We start from the raw sequence: 21,896 nt of genomic DNA on the forward strand, positions 1-21,896 counted from the left end.
ACGGTAGAAAAGAAGAGGAGATTGAAGAAGGCTTTATCAATTGAAGAAGGTTTCGTTACTCTGCAGATTTAGCATTCAAGGTTTGGAGTAATCTTTTTCAACATACGTATTTTAGTTATTGCATGATTTTTAATTGATTAAGGGCCTGTTTGGTTACATGAGTCTGGAGATTTCAAATATCTAGAAATTTCAAATCTATAGATTTAAAATCTATGGAGTTATAATTTATAAAATTAAATGTTTGGTTGTGGAATGAAATCTGTAGATTCATCTTAAAAAATTATTTGATCAACGTGATTTTTGTGAATGTGCAAATGTATAGCTTTTTTGAAATCTTTGGATTTCACCCCTTACCCATAAATCTACAGATTTACCTTTTTAGTGTAAAAAGGTGAATCTCTAGATTTCATGAATCTAGAGATTTTTACAACCAAACAGGTATAATTCTCAGATTCATGAATCTAGAGATTTAAAATCTCTGGATTCATGTAACCAAACATGCCCTAAGGTATTGGGGAAAACCTAGATGTTCTAACAACTTGACCATGCTAGAGCTAGTAATTTCAAAATCCAAACCACCATTTTGGATAAAAAATTGGGTCGAGTTGACCTAAGGCTAAATTTGAACCCTACCCCCTATTTTGTAACCCAAGCCATCATTTGGGATGGAAAATCGTGTCAACCTTGGACTGATTTGGGCCAACAAGATTTTGCTCACACCCCTAAGTAGAGGGGAAAAAAAATCTTCTGTTATACACAACAATGCACTTCTACCCAAACAAGTGGCTGTAATTAAAGGTTTAATTTTGAATTAAAAAAAATCCTCAATACTCTTTTAATTTTTAAGTTTTCTCAGCCACTTGTTTGGAATAAAAGTGCACTATTGTCACAATAGAGAGATGTGCACAATGATGATGCTTTTACTAGGCAAAGCCGCTACTTGTCAATTGAATCTATTGCCTATTTTGGCATAGTTTTTACCTAGAGAAGAGAAGTTAATAGAGAAGTTGATTTTGGATTAGCAATTAACTAGGGTTGGATTGAGAGTTTGGTGAACGGTTAAATGTGTCTCATTAGGTAATGAGTTATACCAGACCATGAACCATCATGAAGGTTCTTATGGAAAACCCCGTTTGAGGTTTTAGGTTTTAGATGGATCACGTATTAAGAGCTGGGCCTATCATAAGCCCTAAAAGCCCAGTTTTCTAATTCATAATTTTCAAAATCTTTCTACCTATAATTAAATATTGATGACCAATACTCAGTCAAGCCCGCCAGGGTCAATCGAACTTTTTTTGAAAAGAAAATAACATCTTAATTTTCCCTTTTTTATTTTATATTTTATTATTATTATTTCTTTGTATGGATAAACGACCTCTATATTTCCTTTTGGATGTACTTCAATTCAATTGTTATAATATCTCTATTCTACGTGGTTTTTGTTTATAAAATTTATGGTGAATTCTCTTTTTAAATATGCGATGGATAAATATGAGAATAATACAGTATGGAGAGAAGATCAATACCCCACAAGTTTGTCTCTTTCTCTCTATTCTCAAAAAAATATCACTAAGATTAGAAATGAGGAAAATAGAAAGCGATTATGGCAAGTGACAAACTTGAATTGACAAAAAATCATATGTACTAGATGATGTAGTGATGTAAATGGATATTTAAAAATCCGAATTTGACGAACACATATGTTAGGTTTTTTATTAAAATCTATATTATTTATATATTAAGTTTTAAAATTAGCTTTTGCATTTCTTTTAATTATTTTGTTAGTATGTGGGATAAATGTAAGAAATACTGGTAATTAGACATCATGATTAAAGGGAGCCCCTTAACACCGGGGGTGGGGGGGCCTCCTCACCGGTGGGGGGGGGGGTTGTTGCTTGATCATGGTGGTGTGGTGAAGTTACTTGAAGGGTGGAATTGCATTATAACTTTGCTACTCTAATCTCATTCTCTTTAAGCCATCTCAAGAGTGGGGTCGAAGTTATTGAATGGATTAAATCAAGATCATTGCCTTAAGAATCCTAAGAGATTTAAGGTGAGGATGGGCCTTCATAAAACGAAAATTCCTTGCTATATTTACTTATAAAAACCACATATTTGTGCAAAGTACTAATTCTTCTTTGAATTTGTCCGGGTGGGGTGCTCTCTCCTTTGGGCCCCTGGGGGGGGCAAAAAACCCCCCTCATCTTCTACTTTGAGGTTATTCTATTCATTTTGGAGTGCGAAAAATTACAAATTCTTCAAACATACAAAAATGAAATTGATCAATTAAGAGATGAAGATCTTTAGCAAATTTAAAGACTTGAAGTTGAATAAGCAAACCGTGGAGGATTAGTTGTTATTTTGAGATTTTAAGATAAAATAATAATTTTATAAAAGTGACGTAATAATCTCTTAGTAGTGTTAGAAGTGAGGGGATTAATAATAATTTTATAAAAGTAACGTTTTTTTGATCATGAAAGCTTAATAAAAATATTATTTGTGGATGTGCTTTTGGTAGCATTCTATGTAAGGGCAATGAGCCCAAAGAGCAACCCCAACCGTAATTGGAATTTTTTTTTTTTGGAAAAACGGACCCCCCCCCCCCCCCGTTAGATAATTGCTTATCGGTAAAATCCAATAAAAATTTATACGCATAGAGTAGAGTATTCAACATATTTTTCTCTAATGTTGGGGGAAAAAATAATTGAAATCCAATAATAATTTAGAAAAGTACATGACGTTAAAGGAGTAATCAAGCTATAATATAACACTCCATGGTTAGTAAATCTTTGTAAAACATCGATTATAAGGTTTATTTACGAGATGAATGAAAGTTTTGTCATTTTTAGTCGGATAATATCCCCATAGTATGGAAAAATAATTTAAGGAAAATAACTCTGGAAGATTTTTATTACATTTAAGGATTTAAAGTTTATTAATTTACAAAATCAAACCCTCCTTCATTACCTAATTCCCTTCGAAAATTGGATTTTTGAGTTGAAATTTGGAAATGAAAATTAATGGGCGGACTAGTGAGTCGAGAGCGAGAGAGAACATAAAAAAGGTGTAACAAGAGGATAGTTTGACAATCACCATTCAATAATCGGATAGTTTATTGGATTGGATTAGGTTATAGGAACTAATTCCATTAAAGAAAACAGATCTCAAATCCTAAGAAATCGTAGAAATCTCATTAATTGAAGATTCCTAATCATTTCTCAATTGATCGAGCGAAACAAAGAAAGAGAAAGAAAGAGAAAGAAAGAGAAAGGAAATGAAAGGAAATGAAATTAATCAACATTTACCAATGATGAAAACGAAAGATCTCCATCGTACTGTTTTAGATCTAATCGCCGGTTGACCAGTAATGGCTGAACCTTTAACCATTTGCAGAGAATAATGATCCATTTTGCCTTAGCTTTGTCACGAGAAAAATCATTTCTAATTCAGAACTAAACAAAAAAGAGAAAGAAAGAGAAAGGAAATGAAATTAATCAACATTTATTGATGATGCTAGTCAGTTTCTTCGTTGATTTGGACACTGGTGTTGGGATCCGGGAATAGAGAAGGCGATTGAATTAATAATTTGATCCAAAAGTAAAAAAAAAAATAAGAAAAAGGGCAAATGGTCCACGGATTCTAGTCCTTGCGACGACGTTGCTTTAGACATAACAAACCCGGGGGTCGATGAAAATTACCCAAGAAATAAATGTATTTGACATTTTTGTGGATTGAAAAATAAAAAGTTATTTGAGTAGGTGCGCCGGTTAAGCGTTGCGCACTCCCAGATTACTTTAGAGAACCGAGCGCCTGCTGTCTACACAGAGAGCGAGTGTCAGCACTTTACTTTTGCCTTGTAAAAGGCCTGGAAACCCAACCCGTTCGTTCTCTCTTTCTATGATGTTGCTGTCGGGTCGTCTGCTCACCCCATCTCGGCGCCATTGTTTTCGCATCCTTCCTTCCAATCAGAATTCTTGAAAACTAAAAGAAGTAAACTGTAAGTGGTCATTATCTCTAACAATTCTTTCTGATTTTTCCTCGCATCCTTTTAAGTAAATTCTAGGGTTTCTGTTAGTGAATTCAGCTTCATTTCATGTGTAAAGGCATCATTTGTAGTTTTTTATGACTATAGATCAGTAAAGTTGGAATCTTGGGGATTATTGCTTCTTTTTTTCTGGATATGATTTTGAACTTGATAATTTGATCGGTCTGTTTTCTGTTTCGACTTAATTGAGTAATGGGTTTTGTTGATTTGGTTGGTTTTTGTTAGTTGATTTATTATTGAGTTACTTGTTGGTGGATGCTTTGTAATGAATGGAAGTTTATTGGGTCATAGAGTAAGAGAAACTGTATCTCCGGTATGGGTTAGCTGCTTGGCTACCCTTATCTGAGTTTTCTTCCTGGTGATGAAAGTGTACTAGTTCAGTCATAGATGCATGTTGGGGCTTTTAGGTTTGTTGGTTTCAGGAATACGCAGGGCTAATATTGCACCTTGCTGGTGCTCTAAGTGTGCCTTGTGTTTCCACAGTTGCCATGATATGATGTTATCGGGTCTGTTCTTATATTTCTGGTTCGCTGGAAAATAATGTTTTAGATTTTGCCCAGGGGTTATTCTGATTCCAGGGAAACAGTAATATTTCACTATTTGAAAGGCTCTGCTCAAAATTTCAGTAACTTTGCCAGCTTTGATAGAATTTGCTTGAAATTCTGAACATTCAGAATGTAAAATGAAACTTCAAGGATACGTAGTGATGTGGTTGATTAAAATTGCTTAGTTATGAGTTGTTTTTTGTCCTGTGAAAATTGATTTATAAGCATTTTTCAAGTTGAGAAGTCTGCATATATCCCTTGGCAATGCACTGCACCGTTTTCTCTCTAATTAAGAATTCTTATGTTTTTGACAATTGTTTATCCTTGTAATGACTTCTTCATTCATGTTATTTGGGAACTTTAAAATCTTGGGGGCTTGGTTTTACCCCCGGGGGGGGATGATAGCATGGTCTTAGTTTCGGTCCTCTTACCCGGTTGTGTGGTCTGAAGTTGGCTCAAACTTTGATGAGTGAATTTTCTGGTTGGTTGAATTAGTTTTGCTTGCAGAAGAATTACATTTCTTGTACCATATTTGGTTTAGTTTGAGTTATCAACTTGAACTTAAATTGATGCTGTTATGGGATTTCTGAAGTATGGTTCAGTGTTTAGGAGTGGTGGCAGTTCATTGAAGAGCTGGGGCTATTCTTTGTGTTAGAAGTCATTGTCTTGGCTTCTTCTTGATTGAAATTTATTCTTGTTATTCTCAATTCTGCCTCCACCTAATGGAGAAGGGGGGGGGGGGGGAGGGAATAGTAAGTTTTTGTGAAATTGGTCTTGAATCTTCCAACATAACCAGGGGAACTAAACTTTATATTAGGTTATCTTTGATTTACCATGTAAGCATCAACAGGCACATATGTTAATGCAGTTGTAATTTCATTCCAGATCATGGCATCTTGCTTGTAGTTTCAAGCACCTCTCTGTGGCTTCTTTCATTTCTTAGTATGGTTTATTGATTGTGAGGAATGAGGAATGAAGTGATGTTGTGTCCTAATTCTCCAGAGCTTCAATGTGAAATATTGGTCCATTTGGACTTTCAAACAAATCCTCCCGAGTGTAGTTGTCAGGGCTGCTTTATTGTCTTGGTTCTCACCTTGATTTTCCCCTCCCCAAACCCCCTGTCCCCTTGGAGGGTAGGTTCCTCTTGCCTAGATGCCGTGGCCCATGCCCCTCAGAACTTTATACCGGGGAGTTGGAGATCCACCTAGTACTTTAGCTTTCACTCGGGATAAACTCTTCTCACACCTAGAATTTGAGTGGATGGTTAAAGTTGCAGCTGCCATCGGTTTAAGTTAAAATCTCTCGAGGGATATGGATCTCTTTCCCTCCCAGTTATTTAAGTTTCCAAGGGAACTCTTTGTTGAGTTCAATGACAAGTTCAACAACAAGTTCAACAACAAGAAGCCTTGTCCCAACTCCCAACTAAATAGGGCCGGCAACTTGGATCCTTGTCTTCCAACCCTCTTTTTCCATTTCTTCTTGTCTTGTAGGAATTTCTTATCCCCCCCCCCTCTTTTCTCTGTTGATAGGATCCTATATGAGAAGAAGGAAAGGAAAATAAAATAATAAAAATTGCATCGAATTATGTTTAATAATTCATATAATACTAATAATAAAAGAGGAAAAGTTAAAACTAAAAATATACTTCAATCAATTTAATAAAAAATACATCTAATTAAATTTATAAATTCCTATAAAAGAGGGTGAAGGTAAAAATAAAAAAGAATATATCTACTTAATTGAATTGATCCCTATGAAACAAAGAAAGGGGGGGGGGAGTAGACCACTATAATGGATTCTATAAAAGAGGGAGAAAATGGAGGAGAAAGAGAAAAGAAAATAATATTAAGAAAAAGAGGGAAGAAATCACCTTAATCGATTCAATGAATAAAAGTAAGGTAATTTGGCCATTTTAAAATGCCAAGGGAGAGAAGAAGTAATAGTTCACTTTTTTGGGTGGAATCAGATGTGAATCTTTTTAGAAGGGAGTTGATGTGAACCAAGGAGGGAGGGAAGCAGAAATGGTTGAATCTGGGGGCAATTTTAGGGTTATGGATTTTGGTTTGGGGAATTTGATAGTGCATGGGGAAATTGTGGGAAGAATTTTGAAATCTTCCCCAAATTCTCTCTCTCTCTTCTTGCCTTCTCTTTTCACTCCTTTCTTTTCTTTCTGTTTTTGCCTTTTTCTTTTTTTCTTTTTTCCTCCTTTAGTCCTTTCTTTTCTCTCTTTCTGAATTTCTTTTGTTTTCTGTTTTTCGGCCAAAACAGAGCACCTGAGAGAGAAGGGGAGGGTTTTAGGGGGCATCAAAGGGCTGGGGAGGAGGGGAAATAATTCCAGAGGTATTGTAGGAGGGTGGGGAAGGGGTTTCAGGCCTGAACAGGGGAGGGAAGGGGTCCTAGGAGGTCTGGTAGGGAAGGGAGGGTGGTGTTGCAATGGACTGGGAGGCTGGAAATTCCAGCAGGATGCATGTGCTGTTCCTTGTGGTAAACAGTGCGTGAAGACTGAGATTGCAGGAGCTAATGAAGAAGACTGAAATTTGTAGATTAGACAATCACAGGTCCCCCTTAAAAGGAACCCTTCCAAACCTCCTTGGCTGTTAACTCTCAATTATCTTTACTCATTCAAAAACTGAAATACTCTGTGGGAGGCTTGAGAATTTACAGTCTTTACAAAACTTTAAAACAAAATTGAACTCGAATCCTAACTGACTTCAACTTAAAGTTCCTTACCCATCCAGATAACTAAGGTAATAAACTTCCTAATCCAACTTAACTGCTCTACTAAAATAAAAACTTAATTGGGACTCTTAAAATCAGATTAAAATCCCGACTGGAGTAAACAATCAAATAAAAAGGGGAAAAAACCCTAAAAGGGCAAAATTGCCCCTACATTGTGGCTCTTGATGGGAGTCACTTTTGTGTTCACATTAGGAGTTATAGTAATTAAAGACTAAGTATAGGGGAGAGAGAGAAAATTTGCCCTATTTTAAAAGTAACGTGGTTCAATTGCGTATTCGCAATTGTGTAAATGTAATGAAATTTTCCATAGTTCTCGGGAAAGGGTGTAATTTTTGGTTCTGATGTTTTGGATGGTAATCCAATTTACGGAATTTGATGGACTAATTGTGATCGTAATGGCGTTTATGTAAGTATTGGCAACAGTTGAGAAGTTGTTGCTCGTGAATTGTGTATATGTAATGAAATTATCCAGTGTTTTGGGGGAAGGGAGTTTTTTTTTTTATTTATGTCTATGATGTCTTGGTTTGTAATTGCATTTACAGAATTTGGATTAATTATGATAGTAGTGGCAGTTATGAAAGTATTTGGTTTAATTATGATCAAAAGGGCATTTACGCAAATATTGGCAACGATGTTAAGAATTTGGCTATTGAAGTAATCCTATTCAAGAATTTCGTTCCCCTTCTTAGTTCTTGATTGTTAATTGTTAGGATTCTTCTGATTCTGGTATTCTTCCCTTCATGAAGCTTCTGGGTTTTAGCGGAAGTTATGAATCGGATACCAAAGGCTTCTAGAAATCCACAAGCTTCTCTAAATAGACTACAGATACAAACACATTAAGTTAAATATTGATCTTATACTTTCATCCCAACTGACTTTAGTTTGCTTTATTTTTTTCTTTTTCCATTTTGGAAGATGGAACACTTGGATGGACCAAGATCAAACATTTTGGTGCTGACCGATTGATACTGGAATTTGATAAAAAATGCTTGGTATTGAATCGTGTTGGTTGAAATGAATTAAAATTGGCATAGCTTGGTATTTGTTGGTCAAAACTATCAAGATCTCCAAAATATTGTTGTGACCAGTTGAAAGCAGGATTTTTTTTAAGGGGGGGGGGATGGTGGTGTTTGGGTGGGTTTATCACTTCTGTTACATATCGATTTTGCCGAACCAAAATGCAACACTGGAACGCTTACCTGGTTTGCTCCCAAACCAAACCAGGATCAAGTTTTTGTATTCTCCCATTCGTAACAAGAATCAACCACAACAAACCAACCGGGTTAGACTAATGATAACAGAAATAACTAAGGGCATAAAGGGAAACATGTGTTATTTCATTTCCATCTAAAAGTCATTTGTACATGCGTAGACAATCTTAAGGGCTAGGGCGCATCACACAAAAAGATATACCTGATGCAGACCCCGAACAAGTGACACACATACCAAAAAAGGAAATAACACAATTCCCATCACGAGGTCCCTCACTACACACAAATTGGTCGTAACCATGACTCATTGTGATGTCCACTATAGTAAAGTCTACTATGTCACAAGATATCCCACGTGGTCTATGTGGGTCTATAGTAGGCATAAACGTTGCAACATAGTCATCTCCATGATCAGAAGGACTGGGACTCCACCAATCTTTGGTAATTGGAATATATGCCGATGGGTCCCTTAGGCAAGAAACCGGATGTAAAATGATCATCATCTTTAGACAATGTAGGATCTATAAAACATATACACATACAAAAGTGAACTTATAGAGCTTTGTGAGGGGAATATCTAAAGAGCAAACACAACAATATATCATGATGACATGATGTGTAAACATATGCTCTAACACACAAATGCCTAGGTTTGTGAGGGTTAAACGCTACTCTGGTCGTGATGTAATATTCTTCCATCATGGGGTAATTTTATATAATTTTCACAATACCCCAAATATCATCAATATCATCAAGGGCCTCATATTGCCCATCATAATCACAGATTCACAAGAATATCACCAGACCGTTGGGCTACTCACATTTCACCCTGGACAGCCACATGGGGAACACACAAACTTTGCTACTCGAATTTCACCTTGGATTACTCACATTTCACCTACATCCCATTGGCTGGCCAACAACTAACCCCCTGTTGGCAAGGGAAGTAGCGTTGGGATATGCACTCTAGCCATACCGTCCACCATGATGAGTATGCAGGGTTCGAGGTATGTTCTGTGTCCCATACCAAAGTCATACAACTGACCTCATATGCAATATAGAATTAGAGCAAAGATGTTGTCCATTCGATTATAATTAATTCATTTCATACCCATCATCATCAGAGTAGTGATGAGTGTAGGAATGCCGAGTGTACAGTCTCTAAGTGTAACATCCATCATATACTCCCACGAGTGTAACATCTATGAGTGTAACATCCGTTATATACTCCCATGAGTGTTGTCCGTCATACACTCCTATGAGTGTACTGTCTATGAGTGTAACATCCAGCATACACTCCCATGAGTTCTCACACATCTAATATCATGTACGATGATTATCATTTGAGATTAATATATTTTATATCATATAATATCATTTGCATTTGACATTTTTACCCATTAATAATATTATTATGTATTGCAAATTTAATATAATCACCGTCCACATTCTTTAGCTCACGCCTTGCCCGTTATGTGGGGCTTGGTGGTGAGACGGGAGGTGGTGGGAGGCGAGGTGTCTCAGCTCTTGCCACCTTAAACATAAGTCATAAATGCAATCCATTCTCTTGTCATGTTATGCTAAGTAAATTAACTCTAAATTGGGAAGGTGAACGTGGAATCACATGGGAAAGTGAAACCCCGCTCATATGGCCAGTTTTTTGAACGACTGGTGGCGTGTGTGAAAATTTTTACAAAAATTTACAAGAATAATTAAAGAAAGATTAAAAAATATATAAATGCTAATCTACGTGCTAAACTATATGCATTCAATGCAAAAAAGGTATAGAGGGGCTTAGGAGATGGTAAAGGCACGATTGTAGGCATGCCATCTTAAATCCTTCTTCTATGAAATTAAAGGAAAAAAGAGAAAAAAAGGCCCTTGATCTTACATCCTTACCTAGCTTGGGTTCCCTTTGGGTTCCCGAAAGGAATTAAGAAAAACTTAAGAAATAAGAAAGAAGGCACTTACCATTAAGAAAGACTTGATTTATTTATTCAAAGAAGAGTTACAAGAGGAGCACTAAGTACAAAGGAGATCACCATCACTTGGGGAGAGAGTAAAGATGGAAGAAGAGTTCACGTAAGGGTGCCTCTCCTACACTAGTCATTCTTATTTATAGGCAAGTGGAAGACACTATGCCTTATTACACTTGTCACACTTACAAACAAAGTAAAGACGAAGTACTAGAGTACATTTTTTTGGAGACTATAATGCCTTAGCCTTTAATAATATTTACATCTTTGTCCTTTGAGGTATCACTTCAATTATTTACAAAAATGATTCCATGCAACACCCTCTACACATGCAATTGTGTGATCTGCTGGGGACTGTAGATTTGGTATATCTTCAAGAACCGCCTCATGGCATTCCACGTAGTATAAAACTACTATTTTTCATATTGGTTTGGTTCAGGATATTAACCCATATTTTACAAGCAGGGTTTTTGCCTGGCATACTTTTATCCTTAGCATGCTCAAGTGTGATAAACACTTTATTTTACAACCCGTGTTCAGGGTTAGCTGGTTTTATACTAGCCTGGCCTATTTTATCCAATGTTTTACATACTTGATACTAGCATGGATCTTGTTGTAGTCCGGATTGAGGGTTAATGACAATTATGAGGTTTTACATGGTTGTCCTATGAACCATGTGATCCTTTATGGATTGGGCTAAAATTCTTATAGTTTTGTTAAGGTCCATAAAAACCATCCTTAAGTTTAATGTCATTTGAGTGTGAGACGGATGGTAAGGGAATCACCCTATGATAGGAATTTACATGTCAATGAGACTTTTCTCCTTGTCTTTTCCCTTCCTTCTTCTGATCACCTAAAATTCAGCATCTTCTGGAGGTGGCATGATGTGTGGCTATGATGATGAATATGGGTTTATGGGCCCAACAGTGCTTGCATGTGATTGTAGCATGTTTTTGACTTCTCCTATGATACCTTCTTTGAAACTTTGAAAGAAGTCTGGTGACTCTAGAGCTGGTTGTCTTTGCAGGCTTCCAGCTGTGTTTTGAAGTTTTTGCTTTATTTTGTCTAAAGCTTCTTCACGTTCTTTGATCTATTTGTGAAGTTCCAATTTTTCTTGATGTATTTTGATCATATAATTTTTGGCTTGTTGAAGAGCTCTCTCCTTTTCAGCATTTTCCTTGTTGAGGTTGGTGATTCTGGTTGCTCGGAAGATGAGTTCTTCATTGTATTGTGGTGATCTAGCAACACTCGTTACGGGACTTAACCCAACACCTTATGGCACGAGTTGACGACAACCATGCATCACCTGTGTCCGCGTTCCCGAAGGCACCCCTCTCTTTCAAGAGGATTCATGGCATGTCAAGCCCTCGTAAGGTTCTTCGCTTTGCATCGAATTAAACCACATGCTCCATCGCTTGTGCGGCCGCCCAAGCAATGAAGATTTCATCTCCGAACAACCAGGAATCACCAACCTTAACAAGGAAAATACTGAAAAGGAGAGAGCTCTTCAACAAGCCAAAGGTCATATGATCAAAATACATTAAGAAAATTTGGAGCTTCACAAACAGATCAAAGAACATGAAGAAGCTCTAGACAAAATAATACAAAAACTTCAGAACACAGTGGAAGCTGCAGGACAGAACCAGCTCTAGAGTCACTAGACTTCCTTCAAAGTTTCAAAGAAGGTATCATAGGAGAAGTCGAAAACATGCTACAATCACATGCAAGCACTGGTGGGCCCATAAACCCACACTCATCATCACAAACACTCATCATGCCACTTTCAGAAGATGCTGAATTTGAGGTGATTAGAAGAAGGAAGGGAAAAGACAAGGAGAAAAGTCTCCTTGACATGTAGATTTCTATCATAGGGTGATTCCCTTACCATCCGTCTCACACCCAAATGACGTTAAACTTAGGGATGGTTTTTGTGGACCTTAACAAAACCATAAGGATTTTGGCCCAATCCATAAAAGACTACATGGTTCATAGGACAACCATGTAAAACCTCATAATTGTCCTTAATCCTCGATCTGGGTTACAACAGGATCCATGCTAGTACCAATTATGTAAAACATTGGGTAAACTAGGCCAGGCTAGTATAAAACCGGCTAACCCTGAACACGGGTTATAAAATAAAGTGTTTATCACACTTGAGCATGCTAAGGATAAAAATATGCTAGACAAAAACCCTGCCTGTAAAATATGGGTTAATATAATGTGGAAAATAGTAGTTTCTTACTACATGGAATACCACGGGGCGGTTCTTGAATATATACCAAATCTACAGTCTCCAACAAATCACACAGCTGCATGCGTAGAGGGTGTTGCGTGGAATTATTTCTTTAAATAATTGAAGTGACACCTCAGAGGACAAAGATGTAAATATTATTAAAGGCTAAGGCTTATAATCCCCTAAAAAATGTACTCTAGTACTTCGTCTTTACTTTGTTTGTAAGTGTGACAAGTGTAATAAGGCATAATGTCTTCCACTTGCCTATGAATAGGAATGACTAGTGTAGGAGAGGCACCCTTACGTGAACTCTTCTTCCATCTTTGCTCTCTCTCTCCAAGTGATGGTGCTCTCCTTAGTACATAGTGCTCCTCTTGTAACTCTTCTTTGAATAAATAAATCAAGTCTTTTTTAATGGTAAGTGCCTTCTTTCTTATTTTTAAGTTTTTCTTAATTCTTTTTGGGAACCCGAAAGGGAACCCAAGCTAGGTAAGGATGTAAGATCAATGCCCTGTTTTTTTCTTTTTTCCTTTAATTTCATAGATGAAGGGTTTGAGATGGCATGCCTATGATTGTGCCTCTACCATCTCCTAGGCCCCTCTATACCTTTTTTGCATTGCACGCATATAATTTAGCATGTAGATTAGCATTTGTATATTCTTTAATTTTTTCTTAATTACTTTCTTGTAAATTTTTGTAAAAATTTTCATGCATGCCACCAGTTGCGCAAAAAACTGGCCATGTGAGCGGGGTTTCACTTTCCCATGTGATTCCACGTTCACCTTCCCAATACTGGTATATATATATATATATTGTGCATAAATCATTTATCCCATGGTCCGACCAATGTCCAGCCCCATAGATCATTGCGTGGGTTCATCCTTGAGTCCAATTATTAGTACCTTCGGGTTCAGAAAATTTTACTAATCATTTCTCCATATTTGGGTTAATCCAATTCCTTCGGATATGGAATCTACTTGCATTATTGGGGTTCGGTAATGAAATGTATATCGAATTAACATGAGAAAATTAAAAGCTAAATTCTCAAATAATGGAATCATACCTCTTTGGAATGACTTTCCGCTGAGGGTATCCGGTGGTTCACTTGCCGGTTTGGTGATGTTGACTCAAGGTTCTCCCTTTTAAGTTGGTTCTTTGGCTAAAACTAGAAATTCAAATTAGAATGGGATTTTGGGTGTGTATATTACATTTCCCCGCAAAAGAAATTTCGTCCTCGACATTCATTTTGTGACTGAACCCTAGTAATGCCTATAGATTCCATATCTGATGGAATTAGATTAACCGAAATATGGAGAAATGATCAATATAATTTTCTAAACTCGGAAGTACTAATAATTGGACTCAAGGATGAGCCCCCTGGCCACTAAGGATCTATGGGGTTGAACATTGGTCAGACCATGGGGTAAAACGTGTAGGCCACATCTCGTGAAAAGCAATTTGTATATATATATATATATATATTTTATATTAAAACGTGTAGGCCACATCTCGTGAAAAGCAATTTAGAGTTAATTTACTTAGCATAACATGACAAGAGAGTGGATTGCATTTATGACTTAAGTTTGAGGTGCCAAGTGGTGAGACACATCACCTCCCTTCTGGCAAGGTGTGAGCTAAAGAATGTGGGTGGTGATTATAATAAATTTGCAATACATTATAATATTATTAATGGGTAAAAATGTCAAATGCATATAATATTATATGATATAAAATATATTAATCACAAATGATAGTCATCGTATATGATATTAGATGCGTGAGAACTCTTTAAACCATTGATTGAGCTATGACTATAAATAGACGTGAGGGGAGGAGAGAGAGGTTTACAAGAATTTCATTTACGGAAAGAAAGAGGAAAGTGCGTGTGATTCGCCTGCAAGCAATCTCAAAATTCTAGTATGACCATAATTGCCTCTTCTCCTTGCCTAATTTAACTCTTAATTCATAGGATTGCGAGGGTATGTCAGTAAATTTATCGTGCCCATGTAGATTTATGCATATTAAAATAGAGAAGGGAAAAGAGTATGCTTCTTTATAAGATTCGTCATGAAATTGCCCTAAAAATATGATAAAGGGAACTTGAGCGAGTTAGGACCCGTGGTGGTAACTTGTGGAAGAGACTATGATCGGATTCAAATCCGAAAACAGTGAGGAGTGTAGGCAGTGAGTGTACGATCCGACTAAGTCGATCCTTCACACACAGGGATCCTACACTCATGGGGCCCTTGACAAGATACCCTCCCTGATGACAATCTAAGGCAGTTCTTGATATAAAACTTGACTGTAAGGGCTTACTAGCCGAATTAGACCTTGGCTAGACCCAAAAATTGGGGCAAATCCCGATGAGTGAAGGATTGGCTTGAGTGTAGGATTCAGTCTGAATATACAACCTATCTTGACATTGTACACTCATTAACTTAGGTACTAAACTGAGAATTGCATAGGATTCGTGAATCAGCAAGTAATCGGTGAGTCGGGAATTTAGGAATCTCATGCATCATGGATCTTTGCATTATTTCTTTTGGTCAGATGAGCATGCATATACTGTGTGTAGAATTGATGCAATTACGGCATGCATTGCATGTCTTGGCATTTTACATTGTTGCATTGCATATATATGAATGGAATGATAATATGGACAAATTGTGGATTCATACATGTCCAGGGGTGATGGTGCGAGGAATGCCATGGATGTGTGATTGCTCACTTTGATGGGAGTGTATGATGGATGTTACACTCGTGGCAGTGTGTGATGGATTTTACACTCATGGACTGTGTACATTCGGCATTCCTACACTCATCACTACTTTGATGTGATGGGGTTGAAATGGAATAATTATAATCAAATGGACAATATCTTTGCTCTGATTCTATATTGTATACGAGGTCAGCTGTATGACTGTGGCATGGGATATAGAACATACCTCGGACCTTGCATACTCATCATGGTAGATTGCATGGCTAGAGTGCATATCCCAATGCTTCTTCCCTTGCCAATAGGGGGTTAGTTGTTGGTCAGCCAATGGGATGTGGGTGAAATGTGAGTAGCCCCAAGTGAAATTGGAGTAGTGTAATTTATGTGCGTGCCTCATGTAGCTATCTAGGGTGAAATGTGAGTAGCCCAACGGTCTGGTGGTATTCTTGTGAATTTGTGATTATGATGGGCAATATGAGGCCCTTTATGATATTGATGATATTTGGGGTATTGTGAAAATGATATAAAATTACCACATGATGGAAGAATATTGCCCTGCGATCGGAGTAGCGGTTAACCCTCACGGACTTAGGCATTTGTGTGGTAGAGCATATGTTTGCGCATGATGTCATCATGATATATTGTTGTATTTTCTCTTTAAATATTCCCCTCACTGGGTTCTATGATCTCTCACTTTTGTATGTGTATGTTCTATAGATCCTAGTCTGAAGATGCTGATCATTCTAGTTCCGGCTTCGCGTCTAAAGACCCATCGACATATATTCCAGTTACTGGGGATTTGCCTAAACTCCCTATGGCGCCTAGCAAGCTCCTAAGGTTTCTTTCTTTCAAATGTGGCACAGTCCAAGGCCCCTGAACTACCGCTTGAGGATATCAACTGCTACCTTTGGATCAGATCTGATGGATACATCCGTTAGCCCTTGTCAGTGCGTTGTTATAACCCTTCGAGAATGGCCTACTCCATTGTTAGAACTGACAAGCCCCTGCATTTGGCAATATTGGCATTCCCTTTTCTTTCCTTATCAAGCCTCAATAATTAGCTGGTGACATGGTTCAAGATCTCGCTCTCAAGTGAGATCTAGCCCCTTCCAAAAACCGAGATCTTGACCAAGTTGGCGAGATTTCAAATGAGACATGGTCTTTTTTGGACTCGATGGCCCATCTCGGTGGTTTTAGGTCCTGGTTAGGCTCAAACTGAGTAGGTAGCCTAATTTACGCCTTCTCAACACATTTGTGGCGTTGGATTTGTGAGAAAACAACACCAAGTATGGTTCAAAGTCTACCCTAAGTGTGAAATCAAAATGCTTTAGGATTGAAAAATGCAAGGTTATACAAATGTATTATAGAACCTTCAAGAAATATAAATGATAAGCAAGTATATTTAATACATCAAATAACTTAAATGTCATCAAAATTCCTTCCATATGAGTATCACAATCTTGACTTTTGAGAATAGAATAATAAAATTATACAACCATTAGAAGTTCTATATAAGTCATAATGTCATCAAAATTCCATCCATGAGTATCACAATCTTGACTTTCGAGAATAGAATAATAAAATTGTACAACCATTTGAAGTTCTATATAAGTCATAATTCATAAGTTCACAAGACAATCATATAATGATTGATCTTCCTTTGGTGTTGTGGATGTGTTAAGAGTAGTTACAAATGAAACTCTAGATGAAATCCGCAAAAAATGGGCAAAAATTGAGAGTTCCAGCAAGATGTGGCAAGATCTTGAGTGAGATGTGGGAATCTTGCCCTTGTTCTCGTCTCGCTTTCTTAAAAAAACGATATATCTCACGAGATTTTGGCAATATCCCATACCATAGCTGCTGAGTTAGCTAGTACTGCATTGCAATACAGTGCCATTGCGTTAGCTAGTGCTTCAATCAAAATGTAGTTCTATGGGAAAGACACCATTGAAGATGTTTCCATGTCAGTAATATGTTTGAAATGGGGCTGTGGGATTGTGACAATCCAAATTGTCTTTTTAATTGGCTGAGGAAAACATGATTAATACTAGTATTAATATGGGGAGAACATAGTCATTATGAAAGGAAGCAATTCAAAATTAAGGGAGGGAAGTCAATATTTATATAGAGGCATAGGTTCTCTGGTCTCTAGGAGTCAGTACTTTGAATGGTGGACAAGAATGTGCATAGCCAACCCTATTTCCTAGGGTTAGGGTGCAATGGGTTTTAGCACTCTATCTAGAGAAGGACTCGGTCTAACTTGCTGCAGGGTAACCATCTAAATCCTCTATTATGTCAAACCGACTTTTTATGTGCATGGTATGTTTATTGGTTCCACTGGCTTTTGTAGTTTCGATTTGCTTCTGAAGCAACAAATCCATTGTACTTGTTATAACTCTTCCGTATGAAGAAAGCCTAACTATAGCATTAAGAAGGGTAAAAAATTCGCATCAATATGTAGAGGGAATAGTTTGCCTTGATGTTACTATTTTGTGCACCTATTCTTCTGGCCATCTCTGCAATAATTTTGTATTCTATTGGGCTTGATGAACTGTTTAGTTTGTTTACAGGGCTACTTTATCATGGCTGATACACAGTCGGTTGCTACACTCATAGAATCTGCAACTTCTAAGATCCAACAACTTCAGCAAGCATTTGCAGAGCTTGAAAACCATCGTGCCGTAACTCTGAATCTGAAATGGAAAGAACTCGAAGAACACTTTCATGGACTCGAGAAATCCCTGAAGAAACGATTCACTGAGCTGGATGAGCAGGAAAAGGAGTATGAAACCAAGGCATTAGAGTCTCAAGAAATTTTGGAGAAGCGGGAAGCTGCAGTCGTGGCTAAAGAACAAGCCTCATTGGAGAGGCTTCAAGAAAAGAGAGATGCTGCTCTTGCTGCTCTTGGGGCTGCTGTTGAGATGTACAAGAAGGCCACATCCATGGAGCCTGCGGTTGGTAATAGTGAGTGCTATGGTGAGGCAGCTGTGATTGTCGAGGAAAAACCGCCTGATTCCAATGCTGCTGCAGGTGACTCAAAGGATGTGGAAAAGCCTTTTGGAGATGGACATATGGATGAGAATACTTATTCTCAGTTGACCAAATTATGCAAAGAGATGGACTCAAAAGGACTGCATAAATTCATCTCTGACAACCGTAAGAACCTAGCTGCCATTAAGGAGGAGATTCCATTTGCATTAAGAGCTGCAACCAATCCTGCCCGCTTTGTTTTGGATTCTCTGGAGGATTTCTATCGAATAGAAGTCTCACCATCAGATGGGAAGAGGGATTCAAGTCTCTTGGGTGTTCGTAGAACTTGTATCATGTTGATGGAGTGCCTAAACCAGTTGCTAGAAGAATCTGAAATAGGTTCAGTGTCTGATATCATCTCAGAAGATGTTAAGGAGCAAGCAAAGGCTATCGCTGAAGACTGGAAACCTAAGTTGGATGATCTTGATGTTGATGCCAGCAGTGGGAACTCCTTAGAGGCCCATGCGTTCCTACAACTTCTGGCAACATTTGGTATCGCTTCTGACTTCAGTCAGGAAGGAATAATAAAGCTGATTCCTACTGTTTCCCGTCGCCGTCAAACTGCTGACCTCTGTCGCTCACTTGGATTGTCGGAGAAAATGCCAGGTCTTTATTTTTAGGCTTTTAACTTTTGCTTTCTTCAGACTCTTCCCCCAACTTTTTCACCTTTATATTAGAGGCCTGAGTTTATAATTATTCTTTTACAGTTAAAAGACTATTACATCTTTCTGACATCTCTGAATGGGTATGTAGGAGGTTCTGTTCTTCATGTCCGTTGTCTGTGGTTGGCAGTGCAAACTGCCCATAGCTAAATCATAGATTCAGAATAGAGCTTGCTGCTACTTGTTAGGGGTCCAGATGGATATGATAATAGAACCAATAAATAGAACACAAAAATCATAGAATTTGATTGTGATCCTGCTTTTTCATCAGTTTTGTCCATTTGCTTCATTGTCTCTGTTCCCTTGACTGTTTAGTCATCTCCTGTTTCTTCAGGTGTAATAGAAGTTTTGGTGAATAGTGGAAGGCAGATTGATGCTGTTAACTTGTCATATGCTTTTGGACTAACTGAGCAATTTTCACCTGTAATCCTGCTGAAAAACTACTTAAAGGAAGCAAGGAAAGCTTCTTCACCAGTTAAACCAGGAAGCATGTCTCCTACTGCTCAGGTAAGTTTTTAATATAAAGGCAAAATGCTATGCTGTGCCGTTCTGCCTTTCCGCTTTTTTTTTTTCTTCCTTTTTTGAACCCCACTTATGTTAACATGATGCTAGTATAGAGCAATTATGCATTTCTGAATGATGGGGTCCAGCTCTCGAGATAGCTTAAGCGAAAAAGAAGAGGTCACCTCGGAGATGATGTGTAAAAAGATGTGCATGCTTTCACTGTATCAGGAGTGTGCATATTTCTCATCAAACTGGTGTGTATCATTAGTTGTTACTATAAAATTGTATTTTTATAAACCAATGCTCTCTGAAGTTGAGGGACAATGGAGGCGCCACCCCTAATAAAAAAAGTTCTTTCAATGTGGCAGTTTGAATCTAGATCTAGAAATCCTGCACTGGATACTGAGATCTCGAAGAAGTGCAACACAGTTAGAAATTTGAGTTGCAATTAGAAAGGTCGGATTTTAAAACCAGAAAATGGCTAGAATTTAGTACCTCTTTTGATCTTACGAAATGATAAGAATAAAAACAAAGATAACAGTGAATAGAATAGTCATCAGTCAATATGAAATTCGAAAACTGTAGGAAAAAGAAGTTTCAGATCTATCTGACTGGTCTAGGAGAGAAAAGAAAACAGGATATGAATCAGGAATATCACCTATTGTTTCAATCCTCAGGTTGGTTTGAGATCTACAGAACTTATTGAGCTGAAAACTTAATTTTCATTAATATACTTGTAGTGAAGGCTGGAACCCCTTTTAACGTTATATCAAATAATGAAAAGCAGCTTAAAACTAAGCTTGGAACTCCTCTGGTCAATAGTTTGTTAATGGAGTGAAATAGATTGACTCTTAGTCACCTATAACATCTTACCACTTTATTTGTGGGGGGTGGGTTTCTTAACAACGGTAGCAAAAAACCACAAAAAAAAAAAAAAAAAAAAAAAAAAAAAAAAAAAAAAAAAAAAAAAAAAAGGAAAGGGGAAGAAAAAAAAGGAAAAAAAAGGAACCCCCCCCCCCCCAAAAAAAGGGGGGGACCCCCCAAAGGGGGGGGGGGGGGGGGGGGGGGGGGGGGCCCCCCACCCCCAGACCCCGCCGCCACGAGGTTAGGGGGGGGGGGCACAATAAACTAAATGTAGTTGTCTAATTCCATGGTTGGGACCTAAGATCACCTTAAGAGAAGTGGTGAGAAAGTATATGCATAGCTTGGCTTTGTATCCAATATGGCCTCAAACAGAACTGATTGAAGGCAGGAATCCATGTAGCAGACCCCATTTAGTTGGGACATGGCTTCTTGTTGTTGAGTCTAATACCAAGGTAGGATTCAAGAATCCATAATGTTGTGAACTATGGACACTCAAGTTACAGTTAAAATGTGAAATTCAAACAAGGCATGTTTAGTAAGCATAAACTAAGAGGGCTGTTGTGTTAGATTGGCCAGCTTGCACTTGCACCGCCCCCACGTGCAGAAGAAACAGCCAAACCCTTTTACATGGATTTTATGGTTTATAAACGTTATGCTAGGGCTTTTCTAGGCAAAATAAGTGAAGCACTACACTGTGACCTTGAGTGTAACGAAGGTGGGCAAGGGTTAGCTAGGGTATAACTAAGCAATGCACCATGCGAGCATTGAGATTCTTTGCAGGGAAGCAAGGTACTGTGCTGTGGATGAATGCAGTAATGAAGTTAATCCAAAAGTGTAGGATTAAATTATATCTTGGAACTTGGGATAGCGCTGGAATTGACGAGAGGTTAAGCTGAGTAGGAAAATGTAAGGATTAGGTGGGAAGGTAAAAGCTTAGGAGTTGGATGACTTTAAATTTTGGTACTTGGGGGTTAAAATAAAAGAAGGGAGCATAGTGCAGTATACATAATTAAAGAGTGATGTGGTAGTTGTTGATGGATGTAAATTATAATATAAAAGTATAAAGAAAGAGAGATTGAGATGAAGAACACAAAGGAAACAACTGCAGAAATCAGATAAAAGAAGAGGAAGATGGATAAAGGAAGAAGAAGATTGAGAATGAGAGGTGCCTCAATCAATTGAGTAACTCGATTGGAAACTATATATTTATAGCATAGGTGTAGTAGTTACAATCGAACTCAAAATAGAGAAGAAAGAGTCCAATATGGACTCTAAAGCTAAAAAACCTCAGCTCGGTGCTAAATCTCGAGTCTCTTTTTCTTTTTCCCAAATTGCCCTCCAACACTCCCCCTCAAGTTGGAGAATAAATAT

The 21,896-nt window shown here is 37.7% G+C and overlaps 1 protein-coding gene across 2 annotated transcripts in view; it reads left to right on the forward strand.

Moving 5' to 3' along the window:
- The first annotated feature begins 3,838 nt into the window (after nucleotides 1–3,838).
- Nucleotides 3,839–21,896, forward strand: part of LOC149011118 (FRIGIDA-like protein) — a 29,110-nt gene continuing 11,052 nt past the window's right edge. The window contains exons 1-3 of one of the 2 annotated variants that reach the window (XM_089160610.1): nucleotides 3,839–3,997; nucleotides 18,025–19,101; nucleotides 19,492–19,664. In XM_089160610.1, the coding sequence (XP_089016736.1) occupies nucleotides 18,048–19,101; nucleotides 19,492–19,664 (1,227 nt within the window). In that variant the 5' untranslated portion in view covers nucleotides 3,839–3,997; nucleotides 18,025–18,047. The remainder of the gene's footprint in view (nucleotides 3,998–18,024; nucleotides 19,102–19,491; nucleotides 19,665–21,896) is intronic. The other variant, XM_089160609.1, reaches the window with a different exon arrangement.

Source organism: Hakea prostrata, chromosome 7 (genome assembly GCF_041222555.1).
Source record: "Hakea prostrata isolate BN-2017 chromosome 7, UWA_Hpros_2, whole genome shotgun sequence".
NCBI lineage: Eukaryota > Viridiplantae > Streptophyta > Magnoliopsida > Proteales > Proteaceae > Hakea > Hakea prostrata.